The sequence below is a fragment of the Neoarthrinium moseri genome (assembly GCF_022829205.1).
Source record: "Neoarthrinium moseri strain CBS 164.80 chromosome Unknown scaffold10_Wmoseri_CBS_16480, whole genome shotgun sequence".
In the NCBI taxonomy this organism is placed as follows: Eukaryota; Fungi; Ascomycota; class Sordariomycetes; order Amphisphaeriales; family Apiosporaceae; genus Neoarthrinium; species Neoarthrinium moseri.
Window position 1 is genome coordinate 708,592 of NW_026055124.1, and position 24,530 is coordinate 733,121.

At 54.9% G+C, this 24,530-nt stretch overlaps 8 protein-coding genes across 8 annotated transcripts; 4 read left to right on the forward strand and 4 right to left on the reverse strand.

Moving 5' to 3' along the window:
* Positions 1-3,423: 3,423 nt before the first annotated feature.
* Positions 3,424-5,942, reverse strand: JN550_004096 (uncharacterized protein; the record flags this gene model as incomplete). The annotated part of the gene is made up of 5 exons (XM_049315574.1): positions 3,424-3,735; positions 3,792-4,077; positions 4,135-4,490; positions 4,558-5,410; positions 5,650-5,942. The coding sequence occupies 5 exons, from the start codon at positions 5,940-5,942 to the stop codon at positions 3,424-3,426; spliced, it is 2,100 nt and encodes a 699-aa protein (XP_049174118.1).
* A 1,099-nt stretch (positions 5,943-7,041) lies between these two features.
* Positions 7,042-9,020, forward strand: JN550_004097 (uncharacterized protein; the record flags this gene model as incomplete). Its single annotated transcript, XM_049315575.1, has 2 exons — positions 7,042-7,051; positions 7,147-9,020. The coding sequence occupies 2 exons, from the start codon at positions 7,042-7,044 to the stop codon at positions 9,018-9,020; spliced, it is 1,884 nt and encodes a 627-aa protein (XP_049174119.1).
* Positions 9,021-9,514: 494 nt separating this feature from the next.
* JN550_004098 (uncharacterized protein) lies at positions 9,515-11,108 on the reverse strand (the record flags this gene model as incomplete). Its single annotated transcript, XM_049315576.1, has 3 exons — positions 9,515-9,693; positions 9,850-9,979; positions 10,059-11,108. 3 exons carry the CDS (start codon positions 11,106-11,108, stop codon positions 9,515-9,517), a joined length of 1,359 nt encoding a protein of 452 aa, XP_049174120.1.
* An 868-nt stretch (positions 11,109-11,976) lies between these two features.
* JN550_004099 (uncharacterized protein) lies at positions 11,977-13,197 on the reverse strand (the record flags this gene model as incomplete). The annotated part of the gene is made up of 1 exon (XM_049315577.1): positions 11,977-13,197. The coding sequence occupies one exon, from the start codon at positions 13,195-13,197 to the stop codon at positions 11,977-11,979; it is 1,221 nt and encodes a 406-aa protein (XP_049174121.1).
* A 1,971-nt stretch (positions 13,198-15,168) lies between these two features.
* JN550_004100 (uncharacterized protein) lies at positions 15,169-15,777 on the forward strand (the record flags this gene model as incomplete). Its single annotated transcript, XM_049315578.1, has 2 exons — positions 15,169-15,496; positions 15,617-15,777. 2 exons carry the CDS (start codon positions 15,169-15,171, stop codon positions 15,775-15,777), a joined length of 489 nt encoding a protein of 162 aa, XP_049174122.1.
* A 1,305-nt stretch (positions 15,778-17,082) lies between these two features.
* JN550_004101 (uncharacterized protein) lies at positions 17,083-18,573 on the forward strand (the record flags this gene model as incomplete). The annotated part of the gene is made up of 2 exons (XM_049315580.1): positions 17,083-17,238; positions 17,377-18,573. 2 exons carry the CDS (start codon positions 17,083-17,085, stop codon positions 18,571-18,573), a joined length of 1,353 nt encoding a protein of 450 aa, XP_049174123.1.
* Positions 18,574-19,866: 1,293 nt separating this feature from the next.
* JN550_004102 (uncharacterized protein) lies at positions 19,867-21,672 on the reverse strand (the record flags this gene model as incomplete). The annotated part of the gene is made up of 1 exon (XM_049315581.1): positions 19,867-21,672. The coding sequence occupies one exon, from the start codon at positions 21,670-21,672 to the stop codon at positions 19,867-19,869; it is 1,806 nt and encodes a 601-aa protein (XP_049174124.1).
* A 1,173-nt stretch (positions 21,673-22,845) lies between these two features.
* Positions 22,846-24,111, forward strand: JN550_004103 (uncharacterized protein; the record flags this gene model as incomplete). Its single annotated transcript, XM_049315582.1, has 1 exon — positions 22,846-24,111. The coding sequence occupies one exon, from the start codon at positions 22,846-22,848 to the stop codon at positions 24,109-24,111; it is 1,266 nt and encodes a 421-aa protein (XP_049174125.1).
* Positions 24,112-24,530: the final 419 nt, after the last annotated feature.

Below are 24,530 nucleotides of genomic sequence, written 5' to 3' on the forward strand. Positions count from 1 at the left end.
ACTGATGTCGCGTCGAACCCATGCAGCGATCGACTTTGTGGTGGGGAACTCAGAGACGGGAGCTTGCAGGGATATGCTCTTAAGGCTCGGGCATTCTCATTTTCTGGATCGCTTCCATCGCTAATAAATTGAAGGTTTAATGACCAGTCGTCCAGCTTCCGCAGTCGGACAGCGCCAGTCTCGTGAAACAAAATTGATGGCCATCTCAAACAGTCCAAATCGGGCCTCGGATAGGTTTGTGTGACAGCTCCCACCATTGCGTTCGGGGAATCAACCCACCGATAATGCGAGACGGGGTCGATCCAGGACCCCTCCCTCTTTGCATGAAGCTGGTATGCATCAATCGACCGAGACTCAGCTCAGCCAGAATCGGGTCCCAAGATCCGGAACAAAGTTAGCCAGCTCTATAGAGACACGGCGTTACATTCCTACAGCGAGCCGTCGCTGCCTACCGGTTGCGACTTTGTCGATTGGTCGAACGATACTATAATACGATTTCTCATGCGAACCCCGCGACGGGAGCATTCGGCGGTACTGTAACTGCTACGTCTCCATCAAGCTCGAGAGCTCCAGGAATCCAGGAAGCAACTCTTGATTCCCGTCTTCAGTGCGCATTAGTTCTGCATCGGATATCCCCCCTGTGTATCACTCTCGCTGCAGGTTGGCACTGGACCCGATCAGTCGTCAAAAGACGGCCGGCCGAATATCCACAGTCAACTGCTCGTACCCATTAGCGATATCCACAGAGCCACAACAAGGCCGGTTTAAAGCCTGGCTTGCCTGGTCGACGCTGGGCGGCCGTAATTGAGCCGTAGAAATTTGCCAGAGATAAGGTATCGCAGCTAGCCAGGGGGTCAAGCACTCGGTGGCAAGCCACAGCCAGAGGGCACTAGCAGGGCTGGAAGACCCGATTACCGGTAACTTGTTAGTGCTGCACGTTTCCGTGACAAGCCCGTCTCTAGGGTCTTGGGCTCTTGACCACCACCGATCAGGGGTCCACTATCCAAAAGAAAATCCTTTGACAGGCTTTTGACATCACCTACAGCTGATAAGGGATTTATCATGACGACAAGTCAGAACACATCCCACGCGCGGGCTGGCAAGAAAGGTAGGCGAGCAGGGAACATCAACTCTCGGCATTCCTAATTTTTCTACCCGAGGCTTGAGCTCAGCGGGATACAGACCAGAAAAGTAATAACTATCACCCACATCAAAAGGAAGACAACCCTCAAATCCTACAGTCCATTGGCTCCTGATTATTATGGATGATTCACCCGAATGATAACGTTCCCAATGCCAAAAGACGGTGTAAGGCCGCGGTTTTTCCCGAGATAGCTCGGGCAGGGTCAGCCTTGAAACCAAGGGCCGGTGGAGCTTCACGACGGAGACCCATCTTGCCCGTTTCAACCTCACCCTGCGAGACCAAGCATTCTAGAAATTCCAGACCACTGCTGGGTGGACCCGCCCGCGAGGGAGATCCACCGCGAGAAAACTGATATCGGACCGTTCAAAGATTTTGACTGCCGGCCTTCAGCTTATCCACGTAGCCCACGCTTTGGGCTTATAGCTGCGTATTACTATGTACAGCGCTCTGCCCCTCCCTTTGGGAATCCACTGGCCCATTGAACAAAGCCCTCGAAGATCACCGTGATCTGCGAGCAGAAAATTCCACAGGCAAGTTAGGGGGCCTGAACAGCCGGTTCGTCATGATTTGATTCGTTTGCCCTCGGCTTTGTAGGGCCGAATCGAAAGAGGAGGACGAAAAGAAATGATAGCAAAAAAATTTGACCCAGGAAAATTGCTCCGGTGAGGCTCTTCCCGAATGCAGGAACATATGGGTCTACGCGTCCGTGATCACCGCCTTTGGAAACACAATAGGCCTCGGGGCCTAGACCGTATGGCCAACTCTTCACGTGCTATTTCCGGTGGCTCTTATCGTCTTGCTACCCGTCATGATCCACCACCGTTGAGCACAAATCTGCTGGGACTACGTAGTTGATACTGTAGCTGTACTGGTGGCTGAATCCTTCAGATAACCTGCCAGGCAGCGTTGTTCCGTCGAGGACTCTATTGCTGAGGCAGGGCCTACACAGACGTGACACTCTTAAGCTGGCACCTGCTAGAGTCAAGAATTTGACGATATGTTACGCGGCTAATCAGTGCTGACCGCCGACAAAAGCAGCATCACGCACGATCCTGGCGTTGGGTTGGGTGTCTGCGTGCTAGTGCGGCTCGCGGCCCAGACGTTCCCACTTCGCGATGTTGAACCTTTCCCCTACATGTCTGAAGCCCAGACATTTGTATCATATGCAAACCAACCGTGCCCCGTTCCTCCCCAACACGCTCAGTCCACTAAGACAAGTTCGTGATGATGCCATGGGCGATACGTACCTATAGCGCCAACAAGCTCGCCCTTTCCGGGCCGACTCCGTTAGCGGCCGTGTCACAGGTCCAGTGCATATTGTCCGACGATCGATCTGGGTTTTTTGGGTTCTCTGGCGTCCTAGTGCCGACACGGATGACTAGGCCCGGTGACTAATAACAACGACCATTCGTTGGGTAAGTTAAAGAATGTAGCAATGTACGGGTGAGGAGATGTAGAGGTCCCAGATTATTGGTGGTTGGCGACCGGAAAGGGGAAGGGGGCCATAGCCCAGACGTGGTAACTACTACCTACGAACTACCGAACCGCTACGGGGCTGCAAACGTACCATTCCATAGTTACATTTCTTTGGCTGCTTGCTGCGGTCTCAGAATAGGGCCGTTGTCGTGGGTCTTGCGGTGATCACAGGAGAGAGAAGATCGCCATCTCTTTGATCGATGGGCTGGTCCTTGGGGTCCGATCCTGTGTGTGGTTTCTGATCATAACTAAAAATCAAGACCGCATGCCTATTACTTACACGTAACCGGCGCGTTGACATGTTGGAGTTCCCATCCAGTACCTTACCAGCGCTGGGACAAACGCAAGGGTTCTTTCGTGCTGCTTCCCGCAGCTCTCACGGTGCTGTTGCTACTAGTACTATGAAAGCCAGACAGCAAGCACACGAAGCCGGCAACGAGGGACGGGTGTTTCGTCCAACGATTATCGAGCTCTTCCGAGTTCAGTTGGCAACAGAGCATTGAGAGACACTCAAGATAACAGTTGATTATAGGGCTGAACTCTATCTGGTAGTCACAGCTCTAGCTGCATCGCTCTCTGCTGACATACTAGTAATACAGTTTCACCTAAGCTATGAGCACACAACACAAGGTTCTGGCGAGCGCTGGCTCAGAATTGCCGAGTTGATTACCATTACGCCAAGTCTGGTAGCTGGGCTATACACGCGCCCACGGCACAAGATGCCGTGCATCGTAGCGCCAAGCCTATCATGAGGACTGGAACCACGGCACCCGAGTCTATACACAGAAAGATGGCGCCCGTCATCATGAAGCCGTGTTATCCGCGGGCCTATTCCATGTCCGCAGGTGGCCAGACTTGCAACTCGTCATGATGGCATCCTCCGTAAACTTCACCCAGCAGAGCGGGTCCTTATCGGCCTTCTTCATGAGCACGGGGGGCAGGATCGGGATCCTAGAGCGCGGCTCCACCGGGTAGCTGATAGTCTCCTCCTCATCGTCGTCTGCGGTCGACACGGCCGAATTGGAGCGCAGCCTGCTGATGGAGGTATTCTGTGTCTCGGCGCGATGGAGGCCAGGCACGCGCGATGAGATGGAACCGCGATGACGGACAGAAGCCTATGGGGAAGGGGTCAGCTTGTATGCGGTTGGGGCGTCGACAGGGGGTAACGTACAGCTTTGGGGGTGTGCAACATTCCTACGTTGAAATCCCAGAGACAGAGCCGGCAGTCCTCGCCTACACTGCCAAAGCGGTAATTTCGCTCATCACATCTCCACGGGTCAAAGGCCACGGCGGTCACCCACGATTGGTGTCCTTGACAGCGCGCTATGATGGCGTTCTCTGAGGGACACCAGATCGAAATCAGGTCGTCCTGGCCGCCCGTCAGGACGTACTTGCCATCGGGAGACCAGCAGACGCAGATAAAACCACCGTAGTATGCAGAGAATAAACTCAGGAGCCTGCAACCGTAATGTCAGTGTCCGATCTGTCACCTCTCGACTAGTAAGAGCACTCACTTCTCGTTGAGGTAGTCTATGATGCGAAGTGTTCCATCCTCAGAGACTACGGCCAGGTGTCTATTGTCCGGCGAGAAAGCAAATGCATTTATCCGCTGGTTGGAGAGCTTCCAGATGGCAACGGGATTCACCTTTTGGTTCTTGGAGTGTATCGACTTGACGACTTGGATGGCCTTTGAGAATTCAGTCCTGGGTTCGGCCTCGCCCTCAGGCTTCTCCTCGTCAGGGTTGAAAATTGCATCTTCTTTCTCTTTGTCGTATACTACCAGCGCACCATCCATATGTGCTGCCAAGAAAAGGTTTTCGGCCCCGGGTATCCAACGAATCTGCGAGACTGGGGTTTTGTTGATCACGCCCTAGCAAGAGGCGGTTAGCGGCAGACTTCTCGAAGACAGCTGGAATAAGGGGTGATTTAGATCTTACATTCTTATTCAACCTCGTATATCTCTGCGACATGGGCTCCCACCAGATAATCTCACCAGTTGAGAAGCCCATGACGACGTCCAGATGCCCTGGCCCCTTGGTCACCAGGTTGACATCGTGGCTCAGGCAGTGTGCTTTGGTGAAGAGAATCTTGGTTAAGTAATCGGCTTTCGAGGGCGAAGACAGGTCTAGCCACTGGAAGGCGCGGTTGATGTTGGCGAACGCGAACACCCCATCCCCCGGCCGGTCCAGCAATTTCTTGGATACGGCTTCGTTGATGATGACGCGCGATATGAAAGAGGAGTTACTCTTGGTCATATTGTTCTTGGGTTTCCGTCGCTTGTTCAGGTCCTTGGTCTTCTCCGGTGCCAACAGGCTGTTGCCCTCCCCGAACGCAGGCGCCGAGACTGCCGTCAACGACGTCGGCCCGTCGCTGATGGACGTACCTCGGCCCTCGCCATCGCTGCTTAGCTTGGCATCGTGGGATAACCGATCCTCGCCGGGGTGCTCGGCGATGCTTGCGGAGAGGGTGGTGGCCGAGGTGAGGCGGTAAAACGCCGGGGGCGGCGCTTTGTCGTCGAGAGTGATCAGCGATATGCGTGTGCCGGCCGTGGCGGGTTGAGGGAGCGTCGCCAAGGGATTCGGGTTCAGGATGGGCGCCTCGGAGGGGTGCGGCGGCGGTGTGGCCAGATGTAGGTCCTCCTTGAGGACGTAGGTGCCCTCGCCGGCCTGGAAGGAGTCCTCGGGGTTGGACAAGATGTTGTTGGTCTCGATCAGAGGAGTCGCGTGGCCAGCAGCGACGGCGGCATTGTATGCGGCCTGCGTTGGGTAACGCGGGGGAGGCGGCAGCACGCTGTCGCAAACCTGTCAGCGCCTGTCGCATGCCCAAAACAAGCTGTGGACGGGGGGGCACCTACAACATGATGTGCGCAAGGACCAATTGACACTGCAGAGCGTACTGAAACCGCAGGACTTGTTGTCGCTCGCAGGATTACGTCCCAGCCTAGTACGCGCCGTCTGGCCTTACTCGTCGGCCATGCACGTCGGGGACGGCGCACGCGGCTTGCTAAGATCTGCTGGGTTGTGGCCTACGTAAGGGCGCGGGGATCTCGGGCTGCTTGGTACGGCTCCCGTGGTATAGTTCTTCGGTATAGACAACGCTCTGGTGGTTCACCTGGAGGTCGAGGGGCCAGAGTCGAGAGAGTTCCAAGGTTGCGGACGGCTAGGAGAAGAGGAGGCGGCACGTGTATCACAGCGTCTGCACGGAAGGATTCACGCTCGAGGTTGGAAGGTCGGTTGGAAGGTCGGTCCAGGTCCCCTGCTCCCTCACGTTTGGGAGGGCTGGAGGGCCGGGGGTTCGGGGGAGGAGAAGCGCTCGCTGCCATTGGGTCCGAACAGGGGGTAGACGTTCGCCTGGGATCGCTGAGTGTGGGGTAACGGGTCGGGGTGGTCCCTTTGGTTGCGTGGGATGAGGGGAGAGCCAGGGAGAGCCAGGGAGAGCCCAAGGGAGGGCAGCTGCTGACGAACCCGAGCCCAGGCCATTGGGAAGGCAGAGCGACAGCTGAGTGGACAGCTAACTCATTGGACGCTGCGCGTGTCGGGGGTGCGTTGAGTTCATGCGGGCAGAGTGTTAACTTAGTTGACTTGTCTGGTGGCTATTATGCGCCGTCCTATACCTGGTCAGGTTACGTCCAGTATCTCCAGCCGTCTACGTAGTATAATCAGCCGTTGTGGGCAACACAGCCCTGCCTGTGAGCTCGGGGAAGCTATGACACTGCTGGCTTTCCTACAAGACACGCACAGACGCGACCACTTGAACAGACTCATCACTGGCCACATTTTCCCGTCGTCTCTGTTCCGTGGGCGGTGGGAGATTGTGAGTGTCGTCCCATTCAGGTGAGCAGCCGGCTAAAACTGGTCCAGCCCGCCAATAGTGCCAATAGCGCCTGTCGCGGTGCCCTATTGGGGTGCTCTGAGGTGCTCTGAGGTGCTCTGGGGTGGGCAAGCTGGCAAGGTGCTGTGGGTGGTACCGCCTGCAGCGCTCGTCGGAAAATCCACTCGGCCACGTCCATCAGTCAAAGTGGCATCCCGACGCCGATGCAACTCTCCAAACCACCAGGAGATGGCAGCCAATTAAACATACGATGCCGACTGGCACCTTACCCACCAGACTCTGAGCGAGCTGCAGCAGAGCCCAAGGTTGTGCCGTTTCTTTGTCCTGCAACACAACGACAGCTAGCGAGCTGTCTTGGTCTTGGGCCGCCAATCGCTGTCCAGCTCCGATACCATCCACACCTCGCGCCCGCCTCTGCCACCGCTCCTCTCCCGCTCCTCCCGACCTCAGCCGGCCGGTCGGTCAGTCCCTCTGTCGGTCTGTCCTTTCTGTAGTCACCCGAAGCGCAGCGCGAGAGCATGGCATTGTGATAGGGGCATGAAAATCTCAGAGTAGTCCGCCCCATATAGCTTCCTCCCTCCCCTGCTGCCATGACTACCGGTACGATCCCTCTGCCCGACCCAACCCTTCCTGGGGCTCCCTTCCCCCTTCACCCTTCCATCATGCCATCTGTGCCCGGCTAACAGCTCAGCCAGTGCGCGTCTGCGTCTGCGGGGACGAGGGCACCGGCAAGTCGAGCCTGATCGCATCCCTCGTCAAGGATGTCTTCGTTAGCAACAAGATCCAGTCCGTCCTGCCCCAGATCACCATCCCTCCGAGCATCAGCACTCCCGAGAATGTCACCACCAGCATCGTCGACACCTCGGCCCGGCCCCAAGACCGTACCGTCCTGCGCAAGGAGATCCGAAAGTCCAACGTCATCCTTCTCGTCTACAGCGACCACTACAGCTATGAGCGGGTCGCCCTGTTCTGGATGCCCTACTTCCGCTCCCTCGGCGTCAACGTGCCCGTCGTGCTGTGCGCCAACAAGTCCGATCTCGTCCGCGACAGCACCACCCCGCAGGTCGTCGAGGAGGAGATGCTTCCCGTCATGACCGAGTTCAGGGAGATCGACTCCTGCATACGCGCCAGTGCCAGGGAGCACAGCAACGTAAACGAGACCTTCTTCCTGTGTCAGAAGGCCGTCACCCACCCGATTGCGCCCCTGTACGACCACAAGGAAGGGGACTTGAAGCCCGCCTGTGTGTCGGCGCTGAAGAGGATATTCTATCTGTGCGACAAGGACCAAGACGGCTACCTCAACGACGAGGAGATGCACCAGTTTCAGGCCAAGTGTTTCGAGAAGCCTCTAGCTTACGAGGATCTCCAGAATATCAAGCTGTCACTCCAAGCCTCCATTCGAGGTTACAACGCTGCGCATGGAATTGACATGAAGGGTTTCTTGCAGCTGAACAAGTTCTACGCCGAGAAGGGGCGGCACGAGACCATATGGGTGATCCTGCGCAAGTATCACTATACAGACAGCTTGAGTCTCGAGGACGGTTTCATACACCCCAAATTCGAAGTCCCCGAGTACGCCTCGGCCGAGCTGAGTCCAGCTGGCTACCGGTTCTTCGTCGATCTGTTCCTGCTCTTCGACAAGGACAACGACGGTGGCTTGAACGATCGAGAGCTGACGGCCCTCTTCGCACCGACACCCGGCCTGCCGCAATCTTGGATCGAGTCGTCTTTTCCGTCGTCGACGGTGCGCAACGAGGCCGGTTATGTCACACTTCAGGGATGGCTCGCCCAGTGGAGCATGACGACCTTCCAAGAGCCCAAGACCACCATCGAGTACCTAGCATACCTCGGGTACGAGCCGTCAGGTGTCAGGGATCCCCTGACCTCGGCCCTAAAGATTACCAAACCGCGGAAGAGGAGAAACCGACCTGGCCGGGTCGAGCGAAACGTCGTGCTTTGCTATATCGTCGGCGCGGGAGGAGCAGGGAAGTCTTCTTTGCTAGACTCTTTCTTGAGCCGGCCCTTTGACAGCCTCTACCACCCCACAATCAAGCCTCGTAGGGCTGTGAATAGTGTCGAGCTTCCTGGCGGCAAACAGTGCTATCTGATCCTGGAGGAGCTGGGCGAGCTCGAGCCAGCCATCCTGGAGAACCGCGCGAAGCTGGACGCCTGCGATTTGATCTGCTACGCTTACGACTCCACGGATCCGGACTCGTTCTCGCACATCGTGGACCTGAGGCAGCGCTTCCCACACCTGGACGAGTTGCCCGCGATCTACACCGCTCTCAAGGCCGACAAGGATAAGGCCACACAGCGCAGCGAGCTGCAGCCGGACCAATATACATCGAGCCTTATGATGAGCTCCCCGCTGCATGTGAGCGTGACGTGGAACAGCATCAGCGAGTTCTTCGTGGCCCTCGCCGAGGCGGCCACAAACCCGAGCACGGCTTTCCCCAAGAACGAGGAGCCGCCGCCCGACAGATCAAGCCTTTACATAGCTGTCGGGGCGACATTGTGCGCTGGAGTCGCCGCATTCATGATCTGGCGCCGGTCTACAAACGCCGCTTAGTTGGTGGCAGACCTCCCGTTCTAGTCCGCCTCTCTCATGAGCTAGACCCCTTGTTCCCTCTCGCCGCTCTGCTCTGCTCTGCATTTAGCATTCGCGTTCGAAGGCGGTTGAGTTATTCCCAGTACTTCTTTCTAATAGTTAGCATTTCCCGGAGCTGGGGTTGGATTTTCTTCCATTATTCGAAAGATTGTGTGTTTCGGTGTTCTTCGGTCCTCCCGCTCTGATACCCTTCCCTACTCTGACGACATACATCGGCACATACAACACACACAGACTTTGAAAGACAACAATGAGTCTTAGGCATATCTGGCATACAATATAATACACTTAATAACAAACTATCCCTTGTATTTGTGAACCGGGAAGTTGTCCAACGTAAGCGTCAGGTGGTAAAACGCCATAGACCGCGTCAGGCTCGTTCTGTATCAAGGTCTTGGCCTACTCATAGGCTGTCCTTCTCAGGAATGTGCAGTAAACAGAGCAACCCGAAGGTGTCACGGCTGGACGTGCAGCGGTGGATCCCAGCTGTTTCTTACAGTCTGGACGGGCGTGATCTGCTCTACCAAGGTACTTCCATTACCTTCCAATCGGTAGTGCTGTACCTCTGCCACGCACATGCGAAACGGCTCCTCGGGACCTTTTCCAATGCCGCCCGATCTCGTACTGCGCCTGACTTGATCTCCAAGCCTGGATGAATGCGTATCTCACATGGCTGTAGTGGTTATTCACACCTCATCGTCCATGTCCTCGTCTTCCTCGTCATCGTTTTCTATCTCCTCGTCGCGCCGGCGCTCCCGCTTGACATTGCGCTGGGACGTGGGGCGCATACTGATGTCAGTCCTGTTCATAGCATCATCGTCGTCGTCGTCGTCGTCATTATCTTGGTCCTCGTCCTCCTGCGCGCGCTTGATCTTGCGGAGCATGTACTGATCGAGGGTAAAGTCTTTAACGGACACCTCCTGCAAGTTCCTAATGTCAGTGATGTTTTCCTCGCGTGGTGGGAGATAGCAGCATGGATTTAGTGTTCCGAGAACGTACCTGACTGCACCCCGTCTGCGGACACTGTGCCCGCCGGCCGGGCTTGTTGCTCAGGAACTCCATGATGGCCGTCTTCTCGAACGTGTGGTTGCACCTGGCCGACGTGTAGGGCTCCGTCATCATGACGAGCGAGAGCGGGCACTTGAGATCCTTCTTTTCGCCCGCGACAATGAGGTCCTCGTCCTCGTCTTCATCTGCGTCCTCCTCCCCGTCGGCGCCGCCGAACCAGCGCGACGCGTCCGGCAGCGGCTTCCCGTCCTGCCCGTGCACCGCGTCGTGCCACAGCCTCTTGAACTGGATGTAGTCGTTGTTCAGCCCGTAGCGCTGGTGCATGGTCTTTGCCTGGTAGTCGGCGGCCAGGCGGTCGCGGTTCTGCCGCAGCAGCCGGCGCGGGCCCGCGACCTCGACGGGCTCGTCCTCGTCCTCGTCGTCCTCGTCCGGCCCGTCCCCGTCGTCGAGCGCCTCCCGGCGGGCCGCCGCCTGCTGCCGCCGGGCCTCGTTGCTCTGGGCCACCTCCTCGGCGCGCTTGCTCTCCTCGGTCGTCTGCGCCGCCGCGTCCGCCAGCGCCTGCCGGCCGTCCTGCAGCTCGACGCCCCAGTCGATGACGTCGCGGACGGCCTCCTCGCTGCGCTTGGTCAGCGTGGGCACGCGGCGGCTGAGGTCGTCGACGGCGGCCTCGAGCGCGCGGTCCGCCTCGGTCCTGTCGGCGTGGTTCTCGCCGTCCTGGCCCGAGCCCTGGCCGCGCTCGCGCTCGCGCCGCGCCTGCAGGCGCCCCCGCCGGTCCGCGTGCCGGTCGTTGACCTCGGCGACCGACTCGCCCAGCAGCTTGAGCGACCGCGCCAGCTGCTCGCCGTACTTGCGCGTCTCGGCTGCGTTGGTGCTGAGCTCGGATAGTGCACGGCGGGCTTGTGCGTCAAGCGGGCACGACGGCGGCTCGTAGGCCGGGAGCTGGGTCTCGCGTTCCTGGTGTTGCTGTTGGGGCCGCGACGGGGCGGCTGAGCCCGGGCGGCCGCGGGGCGTGTTCGAGAGGAGGGTGCGTCGGCTGGACATGATTTCTTGCAGGGACGGCGGCAGGTCGCCGCTGTCGTGGGCAGAGAATTGGGATGGATGGATGGCCGCGGTCAGTCAAGTCGCAGGCAGCTGGTCCAATGGATGTTGTGATTGTCTCGAGGGGATACGCGGACAACCAAGTGCCGAGGCGTGCAGGAGCAATAATCCGTCTTGACGCTGTCACTCCACCGAGCCGTTGTTGCCAGGGTCCTGGCTTTAGGTCGTCACTATGGCATTAAATCTGGGGCAGTCGAGCCTGGACGACGCGTTCGGAGACGCGACGGGCCACCGAAGTGGGCAGATGAATAAAGAGGCCGTATCGAAAAAGTCTAGACACTGTACTTTGCACCGTCCTGGTGCCAAAAAGGGCAATTCCTAGTTCTGTAGGTTCCACAACACTGTGTCTTTACAGGCGCGCTTCCAGGGTTTCTTGGTAAACGCCGACTGATGGAAAAGAGAAGATAGTCTGCGTCTGAGATTCCTCTTGGACTCATGCAATGATACCTCACTGACGGAGGGCAAGGTTGGCATGACCATGCCGTGGAATTCGACCGCCTTGGAAAGCCCAGTAAAAGACATGTCTAGAGCGCATCTTGTGGTCTTGAAATGTAAGTCTTATCATTAAACATCATTTTTAGTGAGATACATAAAGAATCAAGTCGCTGAGTAATGGGTATAAAGCTACCCGTCTTGGTGAAAGCCCTTCCGCCCCATTCCAGTGAAACTCCTTCGCTTATCCTGAATGGGCCCCGTCTTCCAGCTACCCAGGTATAATGAAACCAAAACTCCTAACATCGCCAGCTCATCCAACACACAGGAAACGTACAGCTTATCTCGTAACGGCGTTACAAGTCGTCAAGTCGTCAAATCAGTCCAAACCCTCGGGTTCCAGATCGCCATAGTCACTCTCACTGCGCTGTCCATCGTTCCCCGTCATCCGGTCGTGAACAGCATACAACGCCCGTAACCACGTACTCAACATCGCTTGCATGGAGTTGGCATGAGAGGCTTCTAGGGCCATCTCGTCCACTTGCTCCCTCAGCTTCTCGTAGGCCTCGATCATGATCCAGATCTGCAATGCGGACGTCTCAGCACTTGGTCGGATCCGATTGCCACTTGCTGCCGAGGATAGCTCCTTCGTAAGCAGATCAAAAATGATCTGCATACTGTGATTATCTGTCGGCGCGGGTGTTGCTGACTTGACTCCGTTCCGGTTTTCCTCCAACACGATCGGGCAAGGTGAGGTAGATTGCTCAGGGGAGAAGGACACGGGTTTAAAGTAGATCGCATCCTCCTCGAACCCGACCAGCGTCCCGTCGGACGACGTTGGCGACTCCATCTCCGTCTTTGGGTTAAACGGGAGGTGCATCGTCCTTTCGACGGGGAATTCGACGGGGAATTCGCCCGGAATGCCGTATGGTGTTGGAATGGAACGAGGCGGCTCTTCATCGAATGACTGCATCGGCGTGGAATACCTCGACTCCATGAAGGAAGAACGGGAGTTCAGCAAGGCTCTGTACGACTCTGCGAGCGCTTCGGCGCTCAGAATGTCCTGCGCCTCGACAGGTTCCCAGACTGATACTCCTTCCAGTTGGCCTATCCTGGTCACCGGCGTCTTTGCGTACCGCCTTACTGCCGATGCTACTGAAGACGTCGAAGGGGTCGACGGCCCATCCGAAGAAAGAGTTTCTGAGGATCCTGTTGATCTCGCATTGCCGATGCTGAGGTGGGCGAGTTCGGGAATGATATGAGCCGGCGGTGTGAGTGTATCTTGAGAGGATTGCGGGAGTGGTGGACTGGCAAGGTTAGGAACGTATCCGCTTGTCCGTAGATAGTCGGTCCATTTAGAGTCGTCCAAGTCAGGCGATGGTATAGTCGGCGGGATCACTCTATCTGATTCAACTCTCCTGTGGGCAAAAATGGATTTGATGAAGCCAATGGACTCGAAACTCTTGGCACTGCTGCTAGTCACAGGGAGACTGTAGCGTTGTGGGTTGCCGATCTTCTGCAACTTCCTTCTGAGCTTTTTGCCTTCGGCCATTGGTGTAGGCTGTGGTGAGGCCATAGTAGGAGCTCTATACCGATCCATGGTTCCCGCAAATTATCAACCTCGCGCGTATTTAGGCGCGACACTGGTAGCGTGAACGGTGGCACTATACAGCGGAGGCAGATACGGAACGCGGCGAGTAGGGTAAGTGCCTAGGTCATATATAATCAACAGGGCGAGATATCGGGGTTTTAGAGAAATGACGTTGGGAAGATATCGCGTCGGATCATGGCCCTGCCAATGCGAAAACAGGATTGCCAGGGGAAGCAGGGCGTTCTGACCTACATATGCAGATGAGCTGAGCCGGACCCGATTGGCTTGCCTGGGCCATCAAAGCTGACCTAGGTGCACCATCCCGGAGAACATGGACAACCCTGCATCCCGCGAGTAGTTTGGATAGGTAGCGCCCCGAGCGGCTCAGATCAATGGGAATGGCAAACCTTCCTTCAATAGCCCGCAGGCCTTGCGACGATGGAGGGTCGGAAAGATTGGATGAAGCTTGATCGATCAGGCACAGTTCGTGCACATAGCACGCCGAAAGGTGCTGTACCTGACAGCGGCAGCGGGATCTCTCTTGCCATTTCTGCAGGATTGGGGCAAATACGGTATTCTATGCAGCGGGCTAAATTGAGAAACAAATCTCATTGTCGTCAACGACACTCGGGCGTGGGTAGTTTTTCGTGTTGCCAACAGCCTTGCAGGTATCGACAAGGATTATCTGAGTTGGAATGCCGCTAAGAGAAACTAGAGGGGGTTCAGCTGGGGGTGTGGGCGTTTCCTTGAGGTGTGCAGGCTTGCGTCTGGCTGATGTCATACCATTGCTGCATTGGCTCGCTTTCTTGTCCTCCACTCTATCAGCAAGCTTTCTCGTGTGACAAAAAATCTCACCCCGTCAAGATATGACGAGAGCCTTGCAGACACATTGTCTAAGAGACAGGCGCCGAGGGCGCCTGTCCAGAGTTGCGGTGGCTTACGAAAGACCTAACGCAGTGCGACGCTACTCTGGTAGTCATCTTTAGTTGATCACGTTGAGTTCGTCCTAATGTGTTTGAGTTGCGGACCGGGCATGGCTTCACCGTCTGTTCGGACATCAGCAAGGTGATACTCAATGCACTTCACCGCTAACATCTCCCATCTTACACATCAGATGAGCGGAATGCGGCTTCTGGCAACCACGGAGGGTTTTCCCTCGCCTTGGGCGTTTGAGTCAATTGGGATGCGGACTACCGGCTAGCTAGGACCTGCCTCGCTACCCGTCAACGTTCCAAAGAACCGAATGCGCCTTCAGAGTGAACAATTAGAAACCCCTGCGATAGTAACGACTTCCTTTTCTCGGCGAGCCTCTTCACGATTCAGGTTGTCAATAGAAGCCACTGTACGTGATAGGCATTGACTGAAGCATTGACTGGTGTCTGTCACAAGGGCTCCTTGGCGTGCCACCATCCATAACTTGAAGTTTAGGAAAACAGCGGCACTCATGGCAGTCCACGAGTCTGTTTCAGCATTGCATGCCAACCCGTCAGTGCTCTATAGTATGTTGATCCCAGGAAGCCGGCATTTCCCCAGTTGATATGCGGACGGGTCTGATAACCTTCGGCCGGTGTACCGACGAGACCTGGGAGCTTGCTTGGTGATCATCCGAACTGTGGGGCACTCTCACTTCCGGCCCGCAAGTCTCAATTATGTACGAGTTACATCCTTCCAATACTCTATGGTGTTGAGCTTGGTGATCGGAAAGAATAGAATTGGTCTGCGTGCATCGTTTCGGGAATTTCAGGCTAAAACCTCCGTTGGGTCGAACGATGGATCGCTATGTGGTTCGTTTGACCCTTCGAAGGAGCCGCTGAGCCGCTGAGCCACAGCTGTGAGCTTCCGCAAACATTAGATCTCCCCACTTAGAGGCACAGCTCAGGTTACATAAGACAGCCACAACACCATCGACTGAATAAGTGAGGGTTTAATAAACCTTGTTTGTTCAAAGCAAGTAGTTAAGCTGCCCAGACCATCGTGAAAATGGCATCCAAGGCCTTCTTCGACCCGATGGTGCTTTTCAGGGTTGCACCCCTGGTCTCGTCTACTTTCGCGCTTCGATTTTCCGTCGACCAATACAGCTTCCTCAACGTCCTTTTGGCACAGGAGCACCGCGAAGATGCCAAGCACATAATCCCCTCCTATTTTAGAATATTTTTCCGAAACGGCATTTGGCACATTGGTGTTTTGTATGGTGTCAGTTTCGGCTGCGGCATCGCGAACTTCTTCAGCAAACCCAACGCCGCCTGGAAGTGGTATGCCGCGGGTACAGCGCTCACGCTTGCCCACATGGCATTTGCACCCAAGATCAGTAAGTTCCAGCGGCCCATATTGGGGTCCATAATCTTAACGACAGGGGCTGCGGAACCATCAGGCTCCCCTTTCTGCGGAGTACGTATCAATATCTCCCGGCTAACATGCTGCTTCACAGTGTGGTCAATTAAGGACCTTTATGACGACGAACCGAAGGGCCAGGGGGACAAGCATTTGAAGAAGTGGCTGGATATCCACGTCATTAGATCAGTGCTGGCAGACTTCCCGGCGTGGATTTGCTTCGGCATCGCTTGCTTGAAATCGTTCCAGCCTCTATGAGGGAAGCAAAGTACAGCTATACACAAGGCAAGACAGTTTCCCCAGGATATTTGGAGACTATGGGCGCCCATTGAATGCAATGGCGCCGGACTGCAACTTTTGCCATTAACCGTGATGCATCTTTGACATTCCCTGTCGACAGTATAACTAGAGGCCGTGGCTATACAATTAAAATACCCAGAGCGTACTGGCAAGGTTGTCAAGTATTCCAATATAATTGATGTTGAAGAATATCACATTGGTAGCCCAAACTGCAGTGTTACATACTTGATACTACGTCACCTCTAGAACATAAGATTCACTCAACCCAACCACATGCGCACTCGGAGATCATCTCACTAAACCCAACTCTGTGCACAGCAGGTGCAACGCCCTTAAACAGAAGTCTAACAGGGTGCTACTGAGGTAGCATCATGAAATCAATCCTGGAAGCTGCTGTCATATAGAATTCATCGCGAAGCTCAACTTGGTGATTGGCGGACCGTTGGCGGGTTCTCATTGAGTGGGCCACTGTTGTTCTATACACTCGACTGACGACTTGTCAGTATTAGCCAGCCAAGAAGTCAAAGATTAGGGGCTTGGCAATAGTATAGCCCCAAAGGATACGGAGACGATGTCACCAAATTTTGCATGTTCGACTGACGTTTCATGTGCTAGAGAAGTCGAGGAAATACCCGTCGGATATTTCGACGTACGGCTTGCGCTTGTGTGGGGGTGCGCTAAGGACGCTTTCGGCCAAGGTTTATTAGTTGACGTTGGCAATCCCCAGAAACGGCTTTTGAAGTTACATTCACGGATCACCAACATCCATATATGTTCGATTTATTGAGACAGCTGGGAAGCATTCAACCACACAAAATCTGTTCTAGAATTGTCCAGGCCGTGGAAGATTGCATTTTCCGGTGTTTAGAGTGGATTTTTCATCGAAGTCTGGTGAAATACTCTACCGAATTGAGTTTTTCCACCAACGAGGATTGCTGCTTGGTTGTACTGCGTGGCCCACTAAAAGTACCCCACGATGTCACGGCCACAGCGTCTGGAGCAGCGGCATTGTGCCCCTCACCATTATGAGGGGCATGGTCCGGTCGAGGCTTGCCCGACGTCTCTAATGCCCCTTGCTAGTATTGCATGTATAAATGTCTCACGATACCCTCGAGTCTCTCGCTGGAGCAGTCTTCCATATTGTTGGTGCCTTGGTAGACGGTTGGATTGCTGCAAAGACATACGTACCAGTCCCTTCTGCGAGCTCTACTCTCCCATAAGCAAACAAGATACCAGAGCAGACTCCTATCGAGAAATAGAAAGATGCCTGAGATTACGATCACTGGTTGGACCACCAGGGACGTGCGGTTTCCCACGTCCCTGGACAAGACCGGCTCCGATGCCATGAACGCAGCGGGTGACTACTCGTCGGCCTACTGCATCCTGCAAACCGACTCGGACTTCAGCGGCCACGGCATGGTGAGTTCCCCTGGTCCCGTTCCTCCGGCGCCGGGGTAGGTGCATAGCGAGTATTCTCCGCTGCACCTACCCGAGAGCTCCGTCTCTTGGCACCGGAGGCAATGCATATCAGAGAGAGGTGCTGACATCACACCTCAGACGTTCACTATCGGCCGTGGCAATGACATTGTCTGCGCGGCCATCGACCACCTGGCCGACCGCATCAAGGGTCGCACTCTCTCGTCCCTGGTCGAGGACTGGGGCAAGACGTGGCGCCACCTGGTCAACGACAGCCAGCTGCGCTGGATCGGCCCCGAGAAGGGCGTCATCCACCTGGCGCTGGGCGCCGTCGTGAACGCCATCTGGGACCTGTGGGCCAAGGTGCTCGGCAAGCCCGTCTGGCGTATCGTGGCCGACATGTCGCCCGAGGAGTTTGTGCGCTGCATCGACTTCCGCTACATCACCGACGCCATCACGCCCGAGGAGGCCGTGGCGCTGCTGAAGGAGAGCGAGAGCGGCAAGGAGCAGAGACTCCAGGATGCTTTGAAGAGCCGCGCCGTCCCTGCCTACACCACCAGCGCTGGCTGGCTCGGCTACGGCGAGGCCAAGATGAAGGGTCTGCTGCAGGAGACCCTGGCGAACGGCTACAAGTACTTCAAGCTCAAGGTCGGCGGCGGTCTGGAGCAGGACAAGAAGCGCCTGTCGATCGCCCGTGAGGTCATTGGCTACGACAAGGGCAACGTCCTCATGGTGGATGCCAACCAGGTCTGGAGCGTACCGGAAGCTATCGAGTACATGAAGAACTTGAAGGACTTCAAGCCGTGGTTCATCGAGGAGCCCACATCACCAGATGATATCCTGGGACACAAGGCCATCAGGGAGGCCCTGAAGCCGTACGGCATTGGTGTTGCGACCGGCGAGATGTGCCAGAACCGCGTCATCTTCAAGCAGTTGATCGTGTCCGGTGCCATCGACGTCTGCCAGATCGACGCCTGCCGCATGGGCGGTGTGAACGAGGTTCTCGCCGTGCTCCTGATTGCCAAGAAGTACAACATCCCCATCGTCCCGCACTCGGGCGGCGTCGGACTGCCAGAGTACACACAGCACCTGAGCACCATCGACTACGTCAGCGTCAGCGGCAAGCTCTCGGTGCTGGAGTACGTTGACCACCTGCACGAGCACTTCCTGCACCCATCGGTGATCAAGGACGGCTACTACCAGACCCCCATGGAGCCTGGGTACAGCGTCGAGATGAAGGCTGAGAGCATGGACCAGTACTCATACCCGGGCAAGGACGGTGTGAGCTGGTGGAAGAGTGCTGAGGCCAAGCCGATCCTGGACGGCGAGAAATACTAGAAAATGTATGGACTTACGAGATCATGAGGAGATTTGGAGGGCATACAAAGGAGGTAGAGCAAAAGGTGCTCCTCCGCAGGGCAACGATGGCATCCTGCTAGCGGCCAAAATTGGAATTGGGCCGCTATCCTGTACTAACATCGCATGGGAACTGTCGGCGAACAGTCTGGGGTTTGGTTACGGTGATCATTCCGCGGGGCAACGATGGCATCCCGTACGGATCGACTCAATCTGTCGTCCGTCCTGTACAACATGCAAAGTTTAATCGGGTCTACTTGAACATGGAAACGGGGCTCTGGTCGAGAAAGACCGGTGCGTAGGGCAACGATGGCATCCTATATAGAGAAAATTCTATCCCATAGACAGTCATGAATATGAGATCAAGGTTGTGGTCAATTCACCCTGTCGTGAAAATCTATAAGATCTCATTGGCTTCCTATATTTTAAGTTCCGAGTCGAAGCTCATGTGTCTGGAAAAGAGTTCTCTGACTTTGTGACCGTTCCCTTTTATCACAGTCTACCAATTCTAGTTACCAGAGATTCTGATTCACTGCAGACTTGAGGAGGTCGAGCCATGGTGAAAGTATTCAGAGCGTACGCGATCATACAGCCCATAACCGGGGCGTAAGTGGTGGTATCCTTTACCATGGGGCCGCCCTCACTGATGTCGTAGACGGCCACGGCAGGCCACAATTTCCCTTCTGTCGGGTCTATGTCACGGCAGACGTTCATGTTTGACAAGTGAGGACTCCCAGGGGGTCGACGTACCCAGGGATGGTGGCGTACTTAGGAACCAAGAGTGACGATTCAGATGAGAAGTATGAAATACTGGCAGGTATTGGTTGTTGCAAGCATCACGAAAGTAGCGAGGTTGAGGATAGTAAATATTTTTGGGACAAATACCAACTCAGTAGGAAGGTGAACTCCTACTGTTCACTTGGAATCGACCATACTCGGTCTCCACGGAGTTATATGTGGCATGCTTGCATTCATCGAAAAGAGAACCAGATAATAGCACCAACTATGGGGTGAGCCAAGGGCGGAAGCGGGTTTGCAGCGAAGAGCGTATGCTTGAATAACAAAACCCAGATCATACGAAATTACCTGTCTATTTGCTAACTTGGAGCTAAGACTGGTTACTATCGCTTGATGTAACTCAGGGGGAAAGGGTAGGCTGGGTGTAGTAAGCTACCCAGCGTAGTCGAACCATACAAAGATGTCGGTATACATCACTCTGATGACAACCTCATGGTGACACATGGTTTGCATGTTGACTTTGTACAATTTGATTTGCTATAGACATCTGGTCTTCATCCACTCACTTGTGCCCAAGCCGAGGTTCAGTCCATTCCTAGCCCACCACGTCCTAACTGGCCTTGAATCACCAATGGCGTCCTCCAGAGCCTCCTCGATGTCACAGGTCTTGTACTCCACCCGGTTGGTTCGTCCATCTCCTTGTTCACCTCTGGCGTACTGCTTCCACCACTCCAGCACATTGACATGTCCCTGCTTTGTCGGTGCCACGAGCACCTGGCAGTCGATCGACAGCTTGTCGCCCTTCAGCTCGCGCCAAGCATCCAGCACGCCCGTGTGTCCGTGAGCGCTCGCAATCTTTGGCACTCCGTCTCCATGTGCCACAGGCACTCCGGAAGACTCCCACCACCTCAACACAGCTGTTTGACCCTGCTGGGCCGCCGCAAGAAGACTACGGCCAGGCTTTAGGATAATGCTGTCATCCTTCTTGGCGGCATCCCGCCACCACTCTAGGATTAACAGATAGCCCCTCGCAGAAGCGGATTCCAAAGCTGCTTCGGTGTATTTAAGGGGGAGGCCGGACTGCAGCCACCAGTCCAAGACATGGACGTATCCCATCCGGGAGGCGTTGTCGAGGGCCTCTGCATCGTATTCTTTCTTCAGGAAAGATGGGGACATATTCCACCATTCTAAGATATCTGTCCTGCCGTAGACACCAGAAGCCTTGTTGGGAAGTAGTTTGGAGTGGAAAGAAGCCCAGAAGACTTGGCTGAGGTGGTTTTCTAGATAGGTCAAGACATCGGTCAAGGAGAACTTGATGATCAGTTTCACCGCAAGGGGCGAAATCAAAATATCTTGGGGTGCTTCTGAAAGCTTCTGGCAAATCGCCGTGGACCCCGGGCAAGAGAGGATCAGCCATTCCAGGTCATGGTTGTATAGGTCGTAGGGATCGGTAAGGCGAGCACGGGTAGTACGCCATTCTGATGGCGTCGGTAGGTTGGTGTATACATTGAGGGCGTGGGCCAACTCCCAGTCGCCGACATATTCGAAAATCATGGTCCATATCTCAGGAGGTAGGATGGTTGCCACCTTGCTCGGGTCGGCCGTATGCAAGGCCTGTTGGGCAGCGGCCTCGACGTCGTGGCCCAGGCTCAAAAGCTCTGCCTGATTCTTGATAATCCCAACGACATCATTGAAGCCGTCCCAGGACACTATGCGCTTCGACGGTGTGGCGCTATCGTACGACCAAAGTATGGGGGACATGACCATGACCCAGTCCCACTTCCGTTTTATCTTGCTGAGCTGCTTCTTGGTCATGGGATTCTCCCACATCTGAATGGACATGCCCGGCACCAGGAGGATCTTCTTCGAGACATCCCAAGCTCGCAGCACCTCCAGCAGCAGGGTATCGGAGATACCGCTCATCATTTTGGCGAGGTGGTCGGCGTCGATCGGGGCGAGCACCAGGATATCGGCCCAGTCCACCAGCTCGTAGGCCGTCTGTCTCGCTGCCTCTATCGCCTCTCGCGTCCTCTGATCGGCATCGATCGCCAGGGTCGCCAGGCTTCGGTTTTCCATGACGATGATCTCGTGGGTTAGTCGCAAGGGGATCTCGTCCATCAGCGCCCGGGTCTCGACTTGCGAGTCCTTGAGCAGCCTGACGGCGATGGCCTGCGCATATGCGACGTCTCGTTGTCCGTTTGCTGCCACGAGCATGCGCAACTTCCTAGTCCGCGGCATCTCGTGTAGCGACGAGCAGGACGAGCTGGCAGTCGGGGTCCTTAGGAGGTGGCGACGGAGGAACGACACTCTCCCTAGGTCGGGAGGGGGGCTATGTTCTGCCATGTTCCCGCATTCTAAGACGACGAGAACCTAGAGGGAGTCTTCTCTGGTCGATCGGAGCTTGGTTGGAAGAGTGCGCACACGTCCAAAGTCGAAGTCAGAGTTGGATGTTGGTTGCCGTTATATCTGGCGATCGCAACGCTGGTGGTGTCGTCGTCGTGAGGTCGTTCGATTCGAGTCTGGTCACTCACTGGTCGTGTGGAGATATATCTCGTGCAGTGCGTGATACCACGTCACAAAGCAATAATTGTGACTAGTAAAGAGTGCAGCCACACTGTCATATGCAGAAAAATGGCCGAGGGGCCGTGAATAGAGTCGGTCAATGATGAGACAATGCTTTGCTTGACTCGAGGAATCAACGAAAAGCTACCCGTGTCTCGAAAAGCGACCCCGAAATGCTGGACCCCGATTGGCGACTGGCGGACGCCCTGTGCAGCAATGACGCCCATCAGTGGATCCATCAGTGGACTGCCCAAATGCACTCGCTGCTGGCGGGGCTCAGACAGCACCCCTGCACCCCGTTTGGAACAGAACGGGGTGCAGGGGTCCTCTGGCTCTCGGTCAAAATCATAAGAGGGGCCGCTTTCCATCAACCATTCTCTCTCTTATTTCCATCATCGTGTAGAATCCGTATCTCTCATCCGCATTCTACAATTTCCCCATGATGCTCTAAGCTTACGTAATGCTTCTGCAAAAATGGTACTCGCGTGGCATGGCAACCCACTGACTTGCCCGAAGCTATCCCAAGCCTGCTTTCATTATTTCCACATCTATAGGAGAAACTATCACCTGTCAATGGAATGATACTTGATTCGAGGTCACTCGATACGTGGTCTTGCCTGAACTTGTGAAGAGTCGTCCGAGATATGCCACAGTGACGATGTCTTCAATTACCAAGGCCTGCGTCGCCTGTACCTGGTTGCAGACCCACTCCTGTTGGCTGAATTCCGCGAAGAGAGAAAACATACTTTGATATCTCGGTGTATCGAAAAACAAATCTTCTCATGGCACACATAATTTCTGGTGAAAATTCATATATAAATACATGGCCAGTAACTCCCCTCCATCCAAGCATCCAAGCATATCTCTTCAAATTAGTATCAGACACTTAAAGCGCCATCATTCTCCAAATACATGCCATCAGCTGTTCAGAAGCTCAACCTCATCGTTGACAATATGTCCAATGACACTGAAGATTTACAGACACGCTTGCCACCAACAGAGGTTGCCGAGACCGGACCGTGTAACTCCCATGCTGGTTGCCTCCCTCAAGCCATTGATATCGACGACGAGGGAGATCTCGTTTTGATAGTCGGCCATGATGAATGCATAGATGATCTTCGTGTCAACTGCCAGACAGCTTACGATTTGCACAAGCCCAGAGCTTTCCGCGTTGACTCCAGAGCCATAGCCAGAGCATCTCGAGTGTTCAAAAGAATGCTATTTGGAGGGTTCGCGGAATCGCGCAAGCCAGAGAGCGCTGGAGAAAGCTGGGCGGTCAGGCTTCCTGTCGATACCCCGGGCGCCATGGAGGTGATTCTTCGCATTATGCATGGGCAGGTTCATTTGGTCCCAATGTTCGACCCCCTAGACAGCAAGCACGGCTCCTCCTCTCTTGTGTACTACATCACCATACTGACGGACAAGTACGATCTGACGACGCTTCTCAGGCCCTGGGCGAACAACTGGCTGCGACTGTTTCCGACGTGTAAGCTCAGCTTGAGGAGATTCCGGTTCGACACGTACGTTTCCGAGTCTGACCTGGACAACAATCTGTACTATAGCCTCATGGACTGGCTCTGGATATCGTGGGAGCTTGGATCCGACGAGCACTTTCTCTTGGTTTTTCGATGGCTTGTCTTGCACGCTCGGATGGACCTCGAGAACGGCCATCTCACCTTGAAATGCAGGACGAAGGGTCGCAAAATGTTCGAGCCAGGGAGCCACGGATTCTACAACATTGAGGAGATCATAGAAAGGTGCCGATTAGAAATCATCCGACATATGCTGCAGCCATTCCAAGATTTCTGGGACGCCTTTGAAGAATTGGAAGCACCCCAAACAACATTCAGAGATGGCGGTATAGGTTGTCAGGAGTGGCCCGGAGAGGCTTGGTCAGATAACAATAGTGCCGTGCTGGGCATGATGATGACGGCTCTCAGCAAGCTGGATCTCTGGCCGATCCCAGAGCCACAAGACATCGAAGTCAGCGCGTCCGACCTCTGCTTGATGCTGCGCCCATTGCAAAAGGTGATTTGCTGCCCCCAGGAGAGGCGAAGAGAGACGGAAATATTTGTAAACAATGCAGGCCACTACAACTGCAACTACAAGCCTTACAGCTTTGTGGGTCTGATGAGACTGGTCGACACCCGGCTACGGCCAGAGCATACAAAGCACCTGGAGACACAGGCGGGGAAAACAGGGGTGCTCTCTTACCTCTGACAGATAATGGGCCTGGTAACCAACGGTTACTATCATGCCACCTATGAATTTGCCCCTCGACTGGCTAAGACAATACATGAACGATGAACCTAGTCACGGAAGACACTGTGGGTTAGGTTTGCTCACTAGTTCAAGATGGTATATCGAACAAGCACAAATAGGTCGGGAAGACAGCCAGAGCTTGCTAGTAACATTGAAGAACAAAAGGAATATACTTAAGTATATCTTAATACGGGCACGTCCTAGCTTATTGCTTGCTTGGCCTTTCACAGTTGAAGAATTTGGAGACCGGCCTCGGAAACCTAGAGTGAACGCAAGCCCTTTCCAACATCATGGCTTGTGCCATACGTCTCTTGTGCGCTAACATGGGTTTTTTTTTTTTTTTTTTTTTTTTTTTTTTTTTTTTTTTTTTTTTTTTA